General features: G+C 33.3%; 2 protein-coding genes across 2 annotated transcripts; both read left to right on the forward strand.

Moving 5' to 3' along the window:
* The first annotated feature begins 167 nt into the window (after positions 1–167).
* Positions 168–4,318, forward strand: LOC140054210 (uncharacterized). Its single transcript, XM_072099119.1, has 2 exons — positions 168–255; positions 1,077–4,318. Exon 2 carries the CDS (start codon positions 1,093–1,095, stop codon positions 3,166–3,168), a length of 2,076 nt encoding a protein of 691 aa, XP_071955220.1. The 5' UTR covers positions 168–255; positions 1,077–1,092; the 3' UTR covers positions 3,169–4,318.
* Positions 4,319–5,011: 693 nt separating this feature from the next.
* Positions 5,012–13,215, forward strand: LOC140054325 (acyl-coenzyme A thioesterase 9, mitochondrial-like). Its single transcript, XM_072099269.1, has 13 exons — positions 5,012–5,155; positions 5,601–5,698; positions 6,066–6,111; positions 6,471–6,667; positions 7,453–7,536; positions 8,130–8,233; positions 8,939–9,012; positions 9,274–9,453; positions 10,819–10,909; positions 11,521–11,606; positions 11,934–12,021; positions 12,296–12,446; positions 12,985–13,215. Exons 1-13 carry the CDS (start codon positions 5,136–5,138, stop codon positions 13,047–13,049), a joined length of 1,284 nt encoding a protein of 427 aa, XP_071955370.1. The 5' UTR covers positions 5,012–5,135; the 3' UTR covers positions 13,050–13,215.
* Positions 13,216–14,835: the final 1,620 nt, after the last annotated feature.

Raw genomic sequence — 14,835 nt, forward strand, 5'->3', positions numbered from 1 at the left:
GTTTTAATCGAATATATAAAAAGACAAACAAATATTTGCTATTACAGTGGTTACTAAACAAGTTATATTTAACAAATAAGGGGTAAGCGCATTCATTTTGTCGATAACAATACCTGACGATCAATAATGGGTTGTAGACACAGGTACTGTAAGCTAATATTATGGGTTAAGACCAGGTTATGTCGATAGCAACAGATGATAATATTAACATGCTGGAATCAATAGAAATTGGATAAATTCTAACTCATAATTAAGGTAAGATCACTCATAATCAACCTGAATTTGAATTTATAAATTCCTAAACATTGTAGCCTAGGCCTATGCCATATGCTATTTGCTGTTGAGCCTAGCGGGGTTTATGCAGCTTACTTTGAATATCATAACAAATGTGCAACTTGCCAATGGTAATACAGTATACCCATATGCAGGCGCGCTTATTATGGATTCCTGGTGTATTAAATTCTTTTCATTTGTTACAAAATGTATTGTCTTGCATACAATATCCTAACATCCGATCGTTAAGTCCTATTTGATAGAATATAATAGTATACTATAGGCCTGTAAAAAAGTTACAGTTCAGTTTATAAAATAACTGTATCATTTGAGACAGCTTAAAATAAGAGCCATTGTGTTCTTCGATTGTTCAATCATTAATTAATTAATCATAAAAAAATGTCTTGCCTCCTCAACTTTCCCCGCATTTCTTAAATAATTTTTAAATAAATTATTTTTATATATTTCAATTAATTTATCAATGTTATAAATGTTTCAATGGAAGCCAGTTTGATGTTTGTAGCCTATATCTAACCTAATTTGTATTTCTAAAAATCAAAATATTAAGTCTAATTAAATTTAATGGAATTGAGTTAATTGGGACCTATGATGGCTTCGAAACCCAATACGTTTATTGTTTATTATGTTACGGTACAACTACGCTATAACATTTATTAATATTGAATTAAATATTAATTTTCCATTATTTTAGGCCATAGGCAATACGTTTATTTTTTATTATGGCACAATTACTCAAAATTATTTATTAATATCTAATTCATATTAACTTTCTATTATTTTAGGCCATCCATCCACAATATGGCTGAAAGAAGAGCTAAATACGAAGTTACGCAGATGTTACGCTATTTATCAGACGATATACCAGTTAGTCCGCGAACTTCTCCTCGATCTCCAGACCTATCGCGCTCCGATGAAGTACTTCGAGAAAAATACAACGAACTAAACAATCTTATGTTATCTCATATTGCCCAAAGAAAGACTCTAGGGCATCTGTATTCATCATATGATTTAGACTTCAAGAAAGTTAGTCCTGAAAATAGGAAAACAAAACTCAATAAAAAAGAAATTCGAACGTTGAAAGGACGTGCAAAACGGTTAACTGAATTTAATGATTATGATAGCAAAGTTAGCTTGAAAGTATGGGAGATACCGAGCGATTCCGAACCCGATGATAGAGATTTAGGTGAAACTAGTGAATTATGTGATGACGTCAGTGAACACACGTATAATTCGACAATAAATTCAAGTGTAACAATCCACGAAGTAAACTCCGAAGGTGAAGAAATCAATTCCGACTATGAAAAAAACTCATATCCAAAATCAAAACAGGTTTCTTTTGTGGAAAACAAAAATCTGAAAGATGACCCAATTCCAAACTTCGATCCTAACTCATTAGAAACTCTTATTTTAAAGGACATTTTACGTCATCAAAGATCAAAACCAAAGCATACTGATTCGGGAATTTCACTCAAGACAAAAACAGGGAAAAATCAATGCAGATCCAATCATAGAAAAGGTTCCCCACGCAAAAAGAAGTCTAAGACAGATCCGCCGGAAAAATCTCCTAGGATAAAAACAAAAAGTGCCCTAGATAATCATTTTCTTTCCTCTTCTAATGCAGACGTCAAACGATGGGTTAGAGAAAAGAACAAATTAGCCCGAAAGAAATTAAAAGAAGAAAGGAAAAAAGAGCGAGAAGAAATGGAAAAAGAACACAATGCTGATACTGAAAGGACAGCAAAAATGATTGAGTCGGAGGAAAAGGTTAAAACGTGGGTTAAGGAAAAACACAAGCAAGTATTATTGCAAAGAAAACTAAAACAGCGTGTCGAGGAGATTCAACGACACAGCACAGCTGAAACGTCAGAAGAATCAGTACCACGTAACAGTCAAATTAAGGAACAATTTGAATTGAGAAAAACAGCTATCAAACGACGTCAACGCCGTATTAGAAACCGAAAAGAAGAAGAAACAAATAGTGATAAGGCAGGAGGAAATGAAAAAGCGTTTCCTAAGCCAGCATCCGCACGATTGATTCATGACGAAAAACTTCAAGCGAAAGCAGCAAAGAAGAAATACGGTGTTTCTGTTAGAGGGACATTAGATAGGGCTGCAAAACAGATGCAGAAAGAAGAACAAATGAATCAAGATACAAACGATTTGAATAATAACGTAAAAAAACCAATTGGAAGAACATCTCAGATAAAAAACATTGATAAGAAAATGAAACCGAAAGAGAAAAATAATAACAGTTGCTCTACACCAGACAATAATAAAAGTACTGATGATGTTGATCATATCCATCACGTTCGGAAAACTAATAGAATGACATACAATGCTTGGATAAATATTAAACTAGAAGGTGATAAGAAGAAAAAGCAGAAAGAATTAACAAAGAAAGTCGATCTTGATTTAGAAAGACTTCTTCCCACTCTTTCACAAGAACGTATCCGAAGAGCAACTGATTCAAAGAAGTCTACGATGGCTCCTGAAAGAGATTTTAGAAACAAAACTAATTCTTCTTCTCGGAATCATCGCAATGAACCGGAAAACGTGTTTTCACAAAGGCCAAAATCCACCATGACAACTTCTAAAGACAATCCTGATTATTTACCTAAACGACCTGCTAGTGCGAAAACTAATAAGTCCGTTCTGTCGCATAACTCTTTAAAAAATGAGTTAAACGAAGTCCTGGAGGGTGAAAGACCTGAACCGCAAGGCTGTGAACTTCCCGATAATAGTCCTTGTCATGACCGGACGAAAGCAACGCGACAATTATTATTAACTGATGATCGTAAAATTTCAACACATCCTCCTTCGACTGACCTGGACATTTTAAACACTGAAAGTGTATTCATAACTGCTTCAAATTGATACCACCACCGGCCAATTTTACCATCAATCTATAAAACAAAAGCAAAGGTAAAATCAACAATCAACTAAACACTAGGCCCTACGATGTTGCTAAAAGGGTAACGGCGAGGATTGCTCGTACGTGCTTATTTGTTAATTACTTGGCACTAATAACTGGAACTTTTCAAGATGAGCACGTCAGAGGTTAATCGTCAGTCAAACCACGCACGTGCGTACAAACTCTGATAAATGTACAATCCACACGGGTTTATCTTTTATACGCGATACCTCTTTGTGTTTACCGACTAATGGTTGGTCCTTTAGGTCTTGTAGTTGGTGATCTTATAATTTTAGAGAGTTTAGTTTAGAGAGTCAGAGTTACATTTGTAAGAAAGTTGGGATTACATTTTAGATAAAAAGTGTTAATTCAAGGTCACTTTGTGTAATGATCGCTTATTTAGTGGTTGTAAATATTAAAGTAAAGAAAAAAAATTTATTATAAATTTAAAGTGTATATTTTAAATAAAATTCAATATGCTACATAAAGATCAATGTTAATTAATTTGTTATACGAAACTGTAAATAGAAGAGATATAGATAAATGTGTACTACCTGTACAGGTCAAAGGTCAATAAGAAGAGTTCTTATTAGACTGAATAGAAACATATACCTTCAGATTAATTTGAGCCCTATTTAAAGTTTGTCCAACTATTAGTTACGGTGTTATATGATATGTAGGTCAAAGGTCAAAAATGCCAAAAATCATACTTCCGGCCATTTTTGGACAAACTTTTCCATTAGAACGAATATTAATATGCATCTCCCAAATAATTTGACACTAAAATTATTTCATTTAAAATAAGCGTTGCAAAGATATGACCATTTTGTTTTCAATGGGTCAAAACATTCAAATTGAGGTCAGAGGTCAAAGATGAATTTTAGAAATTTGACAACATGGGTTTTTATAACCAGCATGATTCAATTATTCATAAAACACAATGTTTACACTTTCCCCATGATCTGCACACGAAGGCACTTTTTTTGACATAGGGATCTGGACTAAAAAGAGAACAATAGATTATATAATTTTCTGTTCGTTCGTTATTTATTGATTATATATATTACATCATAATAGCATAAATAAATGTACTCTCTATGGTCATGAATTAACTCGAGCATATTTTTTAGTATTACGAGTTTTTGTAATGAACACCTGTGTTTCAGCAGCCTATTGATAACGCGCTTTGAATAATTTTGATTGCCGCTCTGAGCGAAGAGACAATCGCCGCCGTCCACGGACGTCACGATTCCACGGGTCCAATCGGGTCATAAAGAGAGACGATCAGGTTTTAAAAAAAAGGAAAGTTTCAAACTCGACGCACAGAGTAGAGCAGGAGAAGGGCATGGTCACGCCGAAAGTGTTGAATTTACACCATTATATATTAATATGTCAAAAGTCATTATATAAATGACCTGAAACATTTATATCATGGAGTAAAGATGATTTATATAGGCCTAGGCCCTGGCTACTTCCTGCTGTAACCTCAACACCAGTGATAGTATTTCCGATCGTTTGAGGCCTAAATAGGTCAATTATAGTAGTAGGCCTAATGATTTTCTAATTATTTATAAATAAGGACCTTCGACAATTATGCTTCTGGGTAGGCCTAACCTTGATAACAATTGTACTTCCGGCGTATATGATACTTCCGGTTACAAGTAATTATTTATAAATAATGACCTTAAACAATTATATTATACCCCCATCCATGCTTCAATACTTCACGTTTTTTTTTATTAATATAAAATAATTAAATAATGACTTTCAACAATTACTACTTCCGGTGAACTTCAATACTACTTCCGGCGTTTTTTCCGGTGACTGGGCAGCGCATCCACAGCAAGAGAATTCCCCATATTATTTTCGTCGTCAAGAGGGGGGTGCGGGATCGGAGGAGGGGATAGGCTAATTAACAATCTCTTCAAAGATGTCTTTTTTCCTGAAAAGGTAATTCCATAAGCCTATCCTCCTAGGCTTAGGCCTAGTTAGCTAGCTAGCTAGGCCTAGTTTAATAATTACATTTATTTTCTAGGCCTAGGCCTCTACTAGGCCTAGCCTAGCCTCTCCTCCAACTAGCTAGGCTAGTCCTAGGCCCTAGCTAGGCCTAAAAGGCCTAGCTAACTAGTAGAGTAGTAGGTCTAGCTAGGCTAGGCCTAGTACTTAGGCTAGGCACAGTATAGTAGGTACAGTAGACTTAGCAGTGTGTTAGGTGTGTTGAGTTTCCTCCTTCCTTTTCTTGTGGGAAAACATTTTTATTGTATAATAATAGAAAAATAATGCTTTTTAATATTAAGCGTTCATTTTTCTAGGTCTATTGATTGGAGTTAAAACGTCATTCTTTTTAATTAAGCATTATTTTTTTATTAATTAAAATAAAACTGTTTATTTACAGTATTTCAACTCTTGTAAGAGGTCAGGAATCTGCAAGACAGGTGATGAAGAATGCAAGATTTTGCTCTACTTTACAAAATGTTTCAAGTATTAAAGAATGTATGGATGTTGTATTTATTATTTATAACAACTTTATGTAGTAAAAAACACAAAGCTACTGGAAAGGAAACTGTAGCATATTTTATGCACAGTGACTGTATGATTTAGGTTTGTGTAACGTTAATTAGGGCTGCTGGCTGCAGAGGAAACCTAAATTATAAAATATATACACAGCCAATACTAAAGTCATGTATATGAGTTAGAGATCTTTTTGAGTGTATTTTCACCAAGGTTAGTTAATAGAATCTTCATTTTCAAAATTCTTTATTGCATCACATAAACACAGAAGGCCTGCTAACTTCACCCACGTAGCAAAAATCTGACATAAAGTTTACTTTTATTAGTTTAGTTTCTAATTTTTTTTTAGTGAGGCAAAAACTTCATGACTTGGCCGGTGCACAAAAGCAATGGGGGTACGTATAATCTCAAGAGACGTAGGATTCAATAGCAATAAAGGGCATCCTCAAGAAATAACATTTTGTCAGACGGTTATTGCTCATGCATAAATAACACGCGCCATTTCTTACTGGATGTCTGTACTGTATATACCGATTCCCAGCATGATGGTCCTATGTGAATAGATATTATTTATATGCCAGCATACCTGTGACAAAAGGGCTTTTGTGTGCTGCCGACCTCTCCACCAAAATAAATCCAATTATAAATAAGATAGAGATATCTATTTAATAAACAATATTCTTCAACATTTTCAGTGATTTATATGATGGCATTTGTGTCCCACACTGAAATAAGATTATTGAAATTTTTTTAGCACGGAAAGTGATCGTTCCGGATTATTCAACCAGTTACCGAAAGATCAATCTAGTCTTGATGTGAAGAGGATGAAAGACAGTTACCAGGAGTCATGTATTCCGCTTGCGAGTAATTCGCCTCTACGTGAAAAGTATGTCAACTTCAGCAATACTATACGCATTGGACGTATTTTAGAAGACCTTGACACTTTTGCAGGTAGCTATTGTTTTACTCATGAAATTAATGTAATTCAATAAATCAATTTTTATTTCTACATTTTTCCAAGTTGGCAAATAAATAAAGATAGTATGGTGGAAAGGCAAGAAGTACCATAAGTAGGTGACTTTTCTTCATACTTTTTGTATTGTAAACACTAATGCAAAAACCTATTCAATGGAGAGTGATTCATTATTGCAGTGTATATCATGTATCTCAGAATTGTCTTTGTTGTCATGACAATATTTCCAGATGTTCTAATTTACGGGATATATCTCAAGCGATATTCTGTCAGCCCCTTAAGGTGAAATTTCTTCAAATTGTTTTGTGTAGTTAAAAAACATCTTGACCATTTTGGTTTTGCTGCTAGGGCCGTTTGAGTTAACCAAATGTGTAAAATGCGTTGGCCATAGGAAGCACCTGACATACCTATAGTTTACTGTAGATGCTGATGGCCTCTTTGTTTGGCCATATTTTCTTCCTATTATTTGGCCATATTTTCTTCCTATTATTTGGCCATATTTTCTTCCTATTATTTGGCCATATTTTCTTCCTATTATTTGGCCATATTTTCTTCCTATTATTTGGCCATATTTTCTTCCTATTATTTGGCCGTATTTTCTTCCTACTGTTTGGCCATATTTCCTGTCTCTCTTTTTCCAAGTTGGGGCCGCTGTATTTTCATTACATTTATATACAAGAAAGATGTACTGTACGTGTACATTTTTTAAAGCTTGTGGAAGAAATGTTATAAGATGGAAGTGTACATTTTTTTTTATGTGCAGTGTGGATAAGTTACCAACACAACAAGAGAACTGGAGAGAAACAATCACCTTTGGTCATAGTCACTGCATTGGTAGACCGTATAGGTAAGTTGATTTATTCAGCACAAACAGTGGCTTAACGCAGGGGGCAAAGGCCTAAGGAGTCCTCCAAATTGCTCATGCTCTGTGGCCCCTGGGCTTAGCTGTCATGGTACTGAGCACAAATTCAACAGTAACAAATGTATTTTATGTCATGATTCTGGATCTTGCACATTCCTTTTAGCAAAAAAACTAAATTATTGATTTTAACAAAGAATTTGTTACATAATAAATTGTTTGTAGGCAAGCAAGTACTAGTCTGTATGTGAAGCTGTGGGAACTAGATTAGATTGTTATTGTCTGCTGCCTGCATGCAAAATATTCAATAAAAAAAAAATAGACAATAAATCTGTTAATATTTTCATTCCTTACTGTAAAATTGTAGGTCTAATTTGATCTAGACATTGTAGTTAGGTTGCCATATACTTATGCCCTACAGTATGCTGACATTGAGTTGATGTAGCGTGCTGAACAACCTATTTATTGTTTAAAAGCAAGGTGTATCCATTTTATACCGCCATGGCTTAATTTATAGAAAAATCAATCTACAGAAAACTGAATTTTTAAATAAGCTTAAGTTTGCAATTTGTTTTGAACAGATCTTGATGAATCTGAAATGTCACCTGATCATGATGTCAAGATGACTGGTAATATCACCTGGACAGGTAAAACATCAATGCAGGTGTCTATGAATCTCATGCAGGTATTTTAACAAATCACTGTATATCATATATTGAGTGACAGAAAAAGATGTCTGCTCTGGTCAGCTCCAGATCATGTTCGCTTCAGATTGCGCATACAGCAATAACGACTTTTCGTTTCCACAGAACGCCACATGCATATCGAGTAAAAAAACAGCCTAGGTGTAAAAACGAAACATTGAGATGTGATTTTAGTTGCCGGAGCTGGACCAGAGCAGGTGTGAAAGATGCTTAATACCCCACCATCTACTTTCTGCAGAATAATTTTTTTAATGAAAATTACACCGAATCTGTATACATACAGTACATAATCGAATGTAGAATTTTAGTAATTTCACTTCAAAACCTTTTTTTTTTATACTGGCGGTATTTTTTATTTTATGCAGCCTTAGGCTACAGCTATCCAGATTAATTCTCAAAATTAATTTGCCATATCATGAAATTTCTAGATATAGATTCTACAACGTTTGATCCATTGAGGGTCCATAAATATAATAAGAAAAATGCAGAGAAACAAAAAATGTATATTTTATTTTGAAGATGATGACAAACACTTAAAATAATAGCTTTAACTTTTAAATGCCAAACAATAAATTACAAGCATAAAAATATTTGTGTTACTGCGATTATTTCTTAGAAGTTGGGACCCCTTCAACCTTTTATTGAGTCACTACAGTATAATGATGATAATTGGTCATTCTGTTTAGATGCAAAATGGTGAAATGCGAAATAAATTAAATGCAGTATTTCTAATGGTTGCAAGGGATCCTGCAAATAAAGGGTATACATTTGCTTTTTGATTTGTGTAAAATTCTCCTTAACTGTAAAATTCAATAAAAAATAATATTTAAACCACCAATATTTAAATGTATGCAGTACTGTGTACTCTAAAATGGCGTTTTTAATCTCTGTATTTATATTTTCGGAATCCAGGAAAGAAAACAAAGAAAATAGATATTTTAATTAAGTAACATTATTAACAAAATGCAAATAGAAATATGTTGCAAAGAAAGTGAAAGCAAATCAAATGGTTCTTCCATAGATCAGCATTTGTTAATCCGTTGAAGGCTGTAACTCCTGAAGAGGAATTGATTTTAAAAGAAGCTGAGACTGTCACTCAGAAAAGGAAACAACAGTCTCAACATTCACTTTTAAAAGTTGCTCCAAGTTCTGAAGAAACTGACCTTGTACATCAATTATTTATTAACACTCTAAGTAAACAGTAAGTTAAGTTTCTTCAAAGTCTTAATTAAGGAGAAAACCCTCATACATCAGTTCTTTATGAACTTCCTAAGTAAGTACCACCCTCATAGATCAGTTTATCAAGTCTCTTAGTGAACAGCAAGTTAAGTTGCTCCAAAGTCTGAGGAGACCAACCTCATAGATCAGTTTACCAAATATCTTAGGAAACAACAAGTTAGTTGCTCCAAGTTCTGAGGAAACATACCCTCATACAATCAGTTATTTATCAAATCTCTAAGTAAACAGTAAGTTAAGTTGCTTCAAAGTCTGAGGATACAAACCTTATAGATAAGTTACCAACTCTTTTAGTGAACAGTAAGTTAAGTTCCAAAATATGAGGAGACCAATTTCCTAGATCAATTTACCAACTCTCTTAGTAAACAGTAAGTTAAGTTACTCCAAAGTTTGAGGAGACCAACTTCGTAGATCAGTTTATCAACTCTCTTAGTGAACAACAAGATAAGTTGTTCCAAAATATGTGGAGACCAACCTCGTAGATCAGTTTACTCTCTTAGCGAACAGTAAGTTAAGTTGCTCCAAAGTATGAGGAGACCAACCACATGGATCAGTTTACCAACTCCCTTTCCCTTAGTGAACACTAAGTTAAGTTGCTCCAAAATGTGAGGAGACCAACTTCATAGATCAGTTTACCAACTCTCTTAGTGAATAACAAGTTATGTTGCTCCAAAATGTGTGGAGACCAAATTTGTAGATCAGTTTACCAAATGTCTTAGTGAACACAAGTTAAGTTGTTCCAAAATGTGAGAAGACCAACTTCATACAGTAGATCAGTTTACCAACTCTCTTAGTAAACAGCAAGTTAATTTGCTCCAAAATTTGAGAAGACTAACTTCATAGATAAGTTTATCAACTCTCTTAGTGAACAACAAGTTAAGTTGTTCCAACGTGTGAGGAGACTAACTACCTACAGATTTTATTTACCAAATGTCTTAGGAAACCGCAAGTTAGTTGCTCTAAGTTTGTTAAATCTGTTATTTACCAACTCTTTTAATAAGTAAGTTAAGTTGCTCCAAATCAACTAAAAGTCAATTGAAGCATATCTTGCATTTTACTTTGATATGGTATGATGTCATGGTCTGTTGGTATAGTTGTAGTATAGTAAGTCAATTATCATTGTTTAATAGGTATAGATTGTTTCCCCAGCCAATCAAATGTTGTTTATGATACATAGATTATCATAAAGGTAAAATGTAAAATTCAATCTCTGTTTACTTAGATTGCAATCAAGATTATTTGAATTTGAATTTGGTAATTCATTAATGATTTTCCCAGCCAATCAAAAGTTACATAAATTACCATAACATTTAAATGTTTTTTTTTTCAGAACTGTATCATTTTCAATTAGGGTGAAACCGGAAAACACAGTTTGGATGGAAGATGCAAAACTAAAGAATGTTATTATATGTTTTCCTGAGGTATGTCATGTGCTATCAAAAACTAAAAATAAATAACTTGTATTCAACACCTGTCAATGACCAACGGACATTATATAATATACATATATATATATATAATATAATACAACATTTATATAGCGCTATTTCATGAAGATCAGAGCGCTGTGGACTTAGATGTTACATTTTTCAACAACATTCTTCTCCCCTAAGTGTCACATCTTGTCATCGGCAGCCAAATATAGCGCCATTACGTCTGTCTGCGACAGTGTGTGTGAACACCAGAGTAACCCCCTACTTGTCTCGAAAGATGTACTAGGTTCTCTAAAGTGCACATGAGCAATATGTATACACTGGACCTACGGTTTATAGTCCTTATCCAAGAAGACTTTTTCTGGTGGATGGAGCAAGTGAGCCTTGAACCCTTGCTGATGTTATGGCTATGGATTACGGTTCCACTGTCTTAACACTCAAGTGACATTGTGATAACATCAGCAACAACCACAATTTTCAATTCATGTCAGAGAAGCATTCCCAATGTATATTGTAAGATTGCTCAGATATTTGTTATGGCATATTGCTTCATATCTTTTATTATGTTATTCCATTATATAAACCATGATTTTTTACAGCAACGAAACCTTTACAACAAGATATTTGGAGGTTATTTAATGAGAAAAGCAGTTGAAATTGCATATGCTGCTGCGTTAGTTCACAGGTAAATATGACCCCTATTAAGGGAACCTAACAAGGTGTTCGCTGAATAGGGCTTGGCTTAGTGTTAAAGCATATATTGCCTCTTGGTTCCTGTTTTTCTCAGCCAATCAAAAGTTGTTTCTCATATGTAAATTATCATAAAATATAAATGTTAATTTAAATAATGCTGTATTTCCTAGCCAATCAAAAACTTTTGCTTATACATACTATAGATTGTCATAAAATGGAAAATGTTAATTTAAATAATTTTGTTTTTCCTAGCCAACCAAAAACTGTTTCTCATACATAGATTATCACGTAAATGTTAATTTAAATAATGTTTTTTCAGTCAATCAAAGGTTGTTTTTCGATGTATAGATGACATAATGTTTCAGCGTCCAGTTGAAGTTGGTTCATTGCTTTACTTATCATCACAGGTAAGTAATCTATAAATACCTCTCTTGTGAGGCCCTATTTTAGCACACCTACTTAAAACATTCCCTCATTCCCCAATATTCTGGTATTTATTTATTACATAATATTTAACTGCTTAATTTATTTATTTTTTTTAATTTATTTATTTTGGGGACCTCAATTCTATCTCATTAATGGGGAATCCTCACTTAATACATACAATGTATTTCATGATAAAAAATAAACAAAATTTTAACAAAAAAATTTCAATTTAATATGATTACTTGTACTACTTAGATTACTTACACCGAAGGCGAGTTTCTGCAGCTCAGAGTTCACGCTGAGGTCATGAACCCTAAGACAGGCGAGCATTACACAACAAATTCTTTTAATTTTACCCTAGCATCTAAAGGCGATGTGAAACCTGTGATACCAAAGACATATGGTGGTAAGATTTTCCAATCAATGCTGTATACCAACAAAAAGATTTCTTACATTTATAGGATTCTACAAAACTTCCATTTTTGTAATCGTTTTTATCCCTTTTCCAATGTATTGTAGTAAAGAAACATGTATTAACTAAAATGAACCCAGTTAGCCATTTTGTGTAATCATAACAGGAATTATACATAAATTGGTCCATTAATTAAAAATAACTTGAGAAACCCACAATATTTACTAAAGAAAGTTAAATGCCAACCTTTAGTGGTCCCAATAAAAGATAGCTAGTTCAATAACTCATTCCATTGATTCAACCTGTTAGTGGCAGTTTCATCGCTGTTGGTTGTCAACTGAATAAAATTAAAATAAATAAGATTTCCTGTATGCAAGGAAGAATACATATATGTAGCTCATGATGAGTGATACAAGGCTGACCGCTTGGACTATGTGACTCGACATCATCGATAACCATCTTAGTTAGATTTTGGGATAAAGTTAAGTTTAATGATTATTTTATTACTTTACATATTATTACTACATTTCAGAATCTATGCTGTACTTGGATGGAAGGCGTCATTTTCAAGAATTTAAAAAGGCAGCTAAGTTATAACATGAGGACTTTTTTTTTCTTTATTATATAACATATAACATGAGGACTTGGTATACATTATATTTATCAAATAGGGAGTAACTAACACACACAAGTCTTCAATTATTTTATATCATGTTAATAAATACATTATCAAACTAAGTTATTAGTTTTGTGATAATTATAACTTGTTATATATTATTTTATGTTAAGTCTTTAATAAATGGTGATGAGTATAAATAAAGGTGGTCTACAGTATTTTACAATACATACAATACACTGACATTAAAATCATCTTAATATGTTGGCTCTTTAAAATTGATATAAAATAATCCTTTACATTGTTTCTTCAACTCTATTTTATAATTAGGGTTTTGATACAAAATCGGCAAAAGAATAGGAATTTTAATTAATTATTTATAAATTTTTGGTAAACCAATTGTCAAGTACTTACTTGCTACGTTTCGGCTATTTTTAGTAGCCTTGGTCATGCAAATGACTCTGAGATGATCATCTGTCATTCGTCATGGCTCGGTGATTTGTGCCATCACTTGCTTGATGTTCAGCTTTCTGCAGCAGTTTGTTTGAATTTGAAACCGATGAAATTTTTCAAAAATAATTTTAAATCGATCTAATTAATTACTTTGCAACTTTTTTCACTAGCAAGTTTTTAGGATAAAAAAAAGACAAAAGGTAGTTGCCAGAGTGGGAACCACGAAACTAAAAAAACTAAGCCACTTTTCAGTGTTCCTCCCACGACCTTTAGAAAATTGGCCAAATTTCGACCCTTTTGTGTTTTTTAATTAACATGCGCAGAACACACTATGTGATTCTGCGCATGTTACCTCAATACATAATTTTAAAGGTCGATATTTGGTGTTTTTTTTTTATTTACAGTACTATAGTAAGGAAAAATTTACGAAAATTTGCCAAATTTCAACTACTGTATTTTATATTTAAACAAGAAATATTTCTTACAAAAAACGCCGCTCGACATTTTAACATTAATCATTGTTCTTTTGATTAATTTATGATTACTTAATAAAAAGATGTCCTTTAATCGCAAAAATACATACAAATCACAGATAGTTCTTTAATTATGAATCACATGCCCATTTTTTCACTAGTTAATTGTATACACAGCATTTGAAAGAAGACATGTGTACCTTTCCAACAATGTATTATTTGTCAACAAATATTAATCTACTAATTCAAACTAAGTCTTTTTTTAACTTCAATGTGCTGTAGCCTGTTTGTGTGTGAATTTAACCTGTACTGTAGGCATGCAACTTAATACCCTCTAGAGAAAACGTGACTTCACGGTGGTATAAAAGTGAGAAAATTCTTCCCGGTCTGTTGATTCGCGTCAACCAATCAAAGGGCGAGAATCCAAAATCGTTCATAGACTCTCTTTTCCCAGACATTTTTTAGTCCAGCAGCTGGGACCTATAAATTATAGTCGAGTTTACAAATTTGCAAAACTGTCAGCCTTAAATACTAAAGCTACCGCTATGAAACAGCTTATTATTGAATATGTCCTCCTGGGACATAGCTGGCTAGAACCGCGGCGCGAAAAATATTGACATGCGCAATCAACATACTGTGTGTTCTGTACATGTTAACTCAATACATATTTTTTCAATATTTGACCGTTTTTTGAAAAAATCCCTGTACTATAGTCAGGTACAGAGAAATTTTCCAAAATTTGCTAAATTTCGACCTTTTCATATTTTGCAATACATATTGACATGCACATCACATAGTGTGTTCTGCGCATGTTACCTCAATGCATATTTTACAGGTCGAT

This window comes from Antedon mediterranea, chromosome 7 (assembly GCF_964355755.1).
Source record: "Antedon mediterranea chromosome 7, ecAntMedi1.1, whole genome shotgun sequence".
Taxonomy (NCBI): Eukaryota; Metazoa; Echinodermata; class Crinoidea; order Comatulida; family Antedonidae; genus Antedon; species Antedon mediterranea.

Excerpts from the sequence above, each read along its gene's own strand:
- LOC140054210 (XM_072099119.1), top strand. The coding sequence starts at position 1,093 with ATGGCTGAAAGAAGAGCTAAATACGAAGTTACGCAGATGTTACGCTAT.
- LOC140054325 (XM_072099269.1), top strand. The coding sequence starts at position 5,136 with ATGTCTTTTTTCCTGAAAAG. Across the intron at positions 7,537-8,129 it reads TGCATTGGTAGACCGTATAG|ATCTTGATGAATCTGAAATG; the intron begins GTAAGTTGATTT and ends TGTTTTGAACAG. Across the intron at positions 11,607-11,933 it reads GCTGCTGCGTTAGTTCACAG|TCAATCAAAGGTTGTTTTTC; the intron begins GTAAATATGACC and ends ATGTTTTTTCAG.